The sequence below is a fragment of the Otolemur garnettii genome, unplaced genomic scaffold, assembly GCF_000181295.1.
Source record: "Otolemur garnettii isolate 467f Iridium unplaced genomic scaffold, OtoGar3 scaffold00173, whole genome shotgun sequence".
NCBI classification, from domain to species: domain Eukaryota; kingdom Metazoa; phylum Chordata; class Mammalia; order Primates; family Galagidae; genus Otolemur; species Otolemur garnettii.
Genome location: NW_003852568.1, coordinates 2,179,422 through 2,184,631, shown reverse-complemented (window position 1 = coordinate 2,184,631; position 5,210 = coordinate 2,179,422). Strand labels below are relative to the sequence as shown.

The 5,210-nt window shown below is 43.1% G+C and overlaps 1 protein-coding gene across 3 annotated transcripts in view; it reads right to left on the bottom strand.

Annotated features, from left to right (window-relative positions):
- The window catches only part of IWS1 (IWS1, SUPT6H interacting protein), a 49,868-nt gene that overhangs the window by 3,685 nt on the left and 40,973 nt on the right, over positions 1–5,210 (bottom strand). For 2 of the 3 annotated variants that reach the window (XR_002775849.1, XM_012811720.1), the window contains one exon: positions 2,545–2,656. Coding sequence is in view for 1 of the 3 variants with exons in the window: in XM_012811720.1 (XP_012667174.1) it covers positions 2,545–2,656 (112 nt within the window). In the remaining 2 variants the exon portion in view is untranslated. Of the gene's footprint in view, positions 1–2,544; positions 2,657–5,210 lie in introns of those variants that run through there. The other variant, XM_023519376.1, reaches the window with a different exon arrangement.

The window sequence follows — 5,210 nt, the reverse complement described above, 5'->3', positions numbered from 1 at the left end:
GGCACTCTACCCAGGGGGATAGCTTGAGGCTCCGTCTCAAAAAAAAAAAAAAAAAAAAAAAAAAATTAAGTGGAAGATGAGGACTTTGGGAATAGTGATTTATACTTATGTAACCTAAAAAACAAAAATGATACTTAAAACAGTTTCATCTGAAACCCATTTACTCATTCCAGTATTCTTTCTGGACAATATGATTTCTAACAACGCCCACTAGTGTCTGCAATGTGGAAGCCTTCAGTGAACATGCAAGAAACCATCCTGGGCAGGAAAACAAGCGTTAGGTGGTTTGAGGTTAAAAAGCAGGGTGTAACACATGATCATCAGTTCCCTACGTGTGACTGACTTTTTGACAGAGCTCTATTGGCCAGATTGAGGCCTCCAAAACGCCAGGGTGTTATGATCTTATAGAGGGGCTGAGAATATAGGAAAGGTGCCCTCCTCACATTCTAGAAAGCAGTCAGACTACCCTGTAGGTGGGGGTGAGACAAGAACCAGCAAAACCAATGGCCAAGCATAAAGCCCCTCGGGACACAACTTATATTCCAAAGCAGACTAGCCACTAAGAGTTATTATTATTTTCTTTGCCATACTGTAGTTCCTGGTCCTCAAAAATAAAAGTGACAGGAAGGAAAAATACTGTGGAAAGAAAAGAGCCAAAAAGAGGGAGACAGTGAAGAAAGGCGAGAAGGGTAAAAGAGACACAAGTGGGAGGAGAAATACTAAGGAAAGGTGGTTAGGGGACACAGATATAGGCACAAGACAAAAAGAAGTGAATATACATAGATGAGGGCATTCTTGGCAAAGAACTAGTCCTCTCTACCCCCTATTTATTCTCAGTAAGAAAGTGTGCTTCATCCTGATAGCTGCTTAACAGTAAAATGAACGGTCGGGAAGGTGAGTGGAATCCATGGGAAGAGGTGCCAAAGCAGGGGTCTCAGAGAAGCACAAAGACAGACCACACACACTCTCTGTGCACACTGCAACAAAGGCACCACTGCTCATCTCAAAGCACAGTAGATCAGTGAGTCTGGCTTACAAACGAACGAACATTCCAGAGATGTTTTCATTTCTGCCTATGTGCTGAGTATGTATTAATCAAATTCATCTCTAACTAGTAAAAGGTTTATACAATGAGTCCTCATTGCATACCGCTGGGCCATTCACAATAGGAAAACAAGCCACCTTCCCTTCCATCAAGAAGCCACTAATCAGTTTATATGGCTACACAGGGCAGACTACCATGATTTGAGGCCCTAACAAAAACTTTTTTTCCCCCTGAGACAAAGTCTGGCTTTGTTGCCCCAGCTATAGTGCAGCAGTGTCACCACAGCTCACCGTAAGCTGAGCTCAAGCAATCGATTCTCCTCCCTCAACATCCCAGGTAGCATGGACTACAGGCACATGCCACCACACCTGGATAATTTTTCTACATTTGTAGAGACAGGGTCTAACTCTTGCTCATGCTGGTCTCAAACAATCCTCTCACTTTAGTCTCCCAAAGTACTAGGACTGTAGGCAAGAGCCAATGCGCCCCAGCCCAAACTTTTCATAAAAATGAGTACCAGCTAGGGGCACATATAGCTCAATGGTTAGCGCACCCGCCCCATGTAGCAGGGATGGTGGGTTCAAACCCTTAAAAACAAACAAAAACCCAAGAGTACTGGTGAGAAAAACCAAAATACTCATCAGGAAAGTAATCATTAATCTCATTATCTCTAGGGTACTGACAAAGGAAGGGAATTCTGATAAATTTCTAAATATCCAAGAGGTCTTGCATGTTCCAAGGTGCCTTTTAAGCTCATTATTTCAGGAACTAAATAGTCCTAGCCTTTTCTGGTTAAGAAAGCACACGCACACCAGTTTTCACTCTGACTGCTGATAAATCAAGCCCATGCACAGCACATGCTTCCTTGGGGATACCTCTCAGATACACTCTGGTAAAGCCAGGCCTACAGGGGCATCCTGTTGCCTTCAATGCTGAACTTGACAGCACGGTGCACTTTGCTGAGTCGTTTCTGTTCTGCAAATCGCCTCTTATGCTTTTCCAAACGGCTTAGGCCCTTTTTAAGAATACCTGGCTAGAAAGTTGTTTGATTGGAAAATAGAAAAAGATTACTGAGAAATGCTGACAATCACTAAGCAGTGCTTAAAATGATGACAGAGAAAGTGTCTACCCTAAATATTTCAAAACAGAAGTGCTTAAATAGTTGAAGAGAAAGGGGGTAGTAGATATTCAGAAGCAGGTAAGCTCTAGGTCTCATGGTCCTAAAACAGAAAAGATCACTGGTTCAGAATATTAATAAGAAGGAACTTCTCTGCTTAATGATGTTGCTTCAAATTTGAGGAAAAATTCATCAGCAACAATCTTTAACCTTAGACAGTTCTTTTCTCTGATTCCTCAATTTATAATTTGGCTAGATAAAAGATCAGAGAACGGTCGTCTCTGAAATAAAACCTCAAGAACTATCAGGAGTAGTAAACATGAAGTAAAACCTAAAAAAGAGTGCGTATGAGATACACCTTGCCATGTCTCTGCCTGCTTACCCTGGATGACTCCATCTCCACGTTCCACTTGGGCCTGACAACGTAGTCCTTGTTTGAAGGCATAGGGACCCTTGCACGGGCACAGAATCCAGGATCTCCAGGTCTAAGAGCCCTGAGACAGAGAAGAACAGTGCTTACACAGCCAGCCTTGGAGTCTGCAGGTAATTTCACATGCCCGATCCTGGGTCCACCCCACTTAGCTGAAATGCTGTAAGATTCCTCTGCCTCCCCAAGGTCATCCAATCCATTTTGCCCTTCCTCAGCTTCAGATATAATCATGCCCTTCTTTTTTCCAAGGCTGGTCCTTTCAGCAGGACTCTGAATCTTTTTTTTTTTTTTTTTTTTGAGACAGAGCCTCAAGCTGTCCCCCTGGGTAGAGTGCCGTGGCATTACAGCTCACAGCAACCTCCAACTCCTGGGCTCAAGCGAGTCTCCTGCCTCCGCCTCCCAAGTAGCTGGGACCACAGGCGCCCGCCACAACGCCTGGCTATTTTTTGGTTGCAGCCGTCATTGTTGTTTGGCGGGTCCGAGCTGGGGATTCGAACCCGCCACCTTAGGTGTACGTGGCTGGCGCCTTAGCCGGTTGAGCTATAGGCGCCGAGCCAGGACTCTGAATCTTAACTTCTCTGGTCTACTGGAATAACTCATGAGTTTACTTGTGAGGTGAAAAATCAGGTAGTTAAAATGACCCCCCCAAAACTCTGAATCTGCCCATAAAGTACTTTGTGCATACATAACTTATACAGTAATTTTTGTCTATATTTGTGAAAAATTATCAAAGATAATTATAACTTCCCAAGTAGTTTTTTTTTTTAATTAAATCATAGCTGTGTAGATTAATGCAATCACAGGGTACAATATGCTGGTTTTATATACAATTTGAAATTTTTTCATCAAACTGGTTAACATAGCCTTCACGGCACTTCCCAAGTAGTTTTAAGGAATGATACAAAAGCCAATGTCTCTCCCAATAGCAACAACTTGCAAAACTAAAGTACAATACCACAAACAAGATATTGATGCAATACACTGCTTTTATTCGTATTTCCCTAGTCTTATTTTCACTCATTTGTATGCCAATTTGAGGGCAAACAGGCTATACTACAGTTGGATTACTTTCAAAAGTAAAGCCTATATCTACAGATGTCTGGGCATTAAACCACTCAACCTTTAGGTTAACTGACTCTGGTGGTAAATGGAGAGTGGATGTACATGTGTGTACTGGAAGTGGGGAGAGGATAAGGGAAAACGTTCTAAATTGTTTCTATTTCCTTGTATGGTTTACCCTACTTTTAAAACTTAGATATACATACGTATGCATGAACAGATGCATTGTCCTGCCAAAGAAAATCCCCCATCACTTATTCTTCTCCTGAAATCCCCTCTCATCATGGAACTTATTATAATGAACTATACTTACACTTGCTCCCTCTAGTTCATCCCTCATTCTCCTCTTGCAATCTGGGTGCTGCCTGATTGCCAACTCCCCTGTACAAACTCCTCTACAGCAACCTGCCACCGTCCACCACCAGTGAAGCTTCTCTCCCCTCTAGCTTTGCTCCCATGCATAGGACCACAGCTACTGACTCACCTCCACTGGTTACTCTGCCTGGTTACACCCCCTTTCAAAGTTGTTTAGCTTATTTATTTATTTAGAGACAAAGTCTCACTTTGTCACACTCAGTAGAGTGCTGTGGCATCATCACAGCTCATAGCAACCTCAAACTCTTGGGCTTAAGTGATTCTCTTGCCTCAGCCTCCCAAGTAGATGGGATCACAGGCACCCACCACAACGCCTGGCTTTTTTTGTTGTTGTTGTTGTCCAGCTGGCCCGGGCTGAGCTTGAACCCGCCAGCCTTGGTGTATGTGGCCGGCGCCATAACCACTGTGCTATGGGCACCGAGCCTGTTTAGTTCATTTCTTACTCTATACTGTCTTGATTCAACATATATTTTCTATGGAGAACCATCAATCTCTGTCTCTAGCCCAAATATCTCTTTAAATATCTAGACCCATAGTATCCAGTATCCATTAGGCATCTACATTTAATTGACTCAAAACAGAATTTACCCATGCTGTTCAATCTCTTCCTCATTCATCCATCTGAGTGAGTGGTAATAGCACTGTCTCAGTACTTAAAAGTTCAAGTTCCAGTTAGGTTCCTCAACTCTGGCCAACTTCTCTCCACCGAGTCACCAGCTCCAGGCAGCTTTGCCTCTGCAATGTCTCCTCACCATTCTGCTCCCTCATTACCATCTCTGTTTAGCTGGACCACTGCGTTCAGTTCCACTGCCCTCCACCCAATCCCACACAATGTCATCAGCTGCAGCATTCTAAACCAAATCTGATGGCTTCATATCCAGGCCCCAAAACCTCCTATGTAATCACAAAGACAACAAAAATTCCCCATTGTGACTTAAAGCCCTTCACTGGACCATATCTGTATTTCCAACACTATTGCCTAACTCTTTCAGTCCACAGCCATTTTCAAAATAGGCCTTGTGCACTTACTCCATAGCTTTGCCTAAGCTTTCCCTGTGCCTACCATCCCCTCTGCGGACTTACACTTTTTCAGACCATGGAATATGTTTAATTTGCTTTATATTGTCAGAGCTTAGCAAGCAGTCTACCATTTAGCAAGCAGCAACAAAATCTTTTTTTTTTTT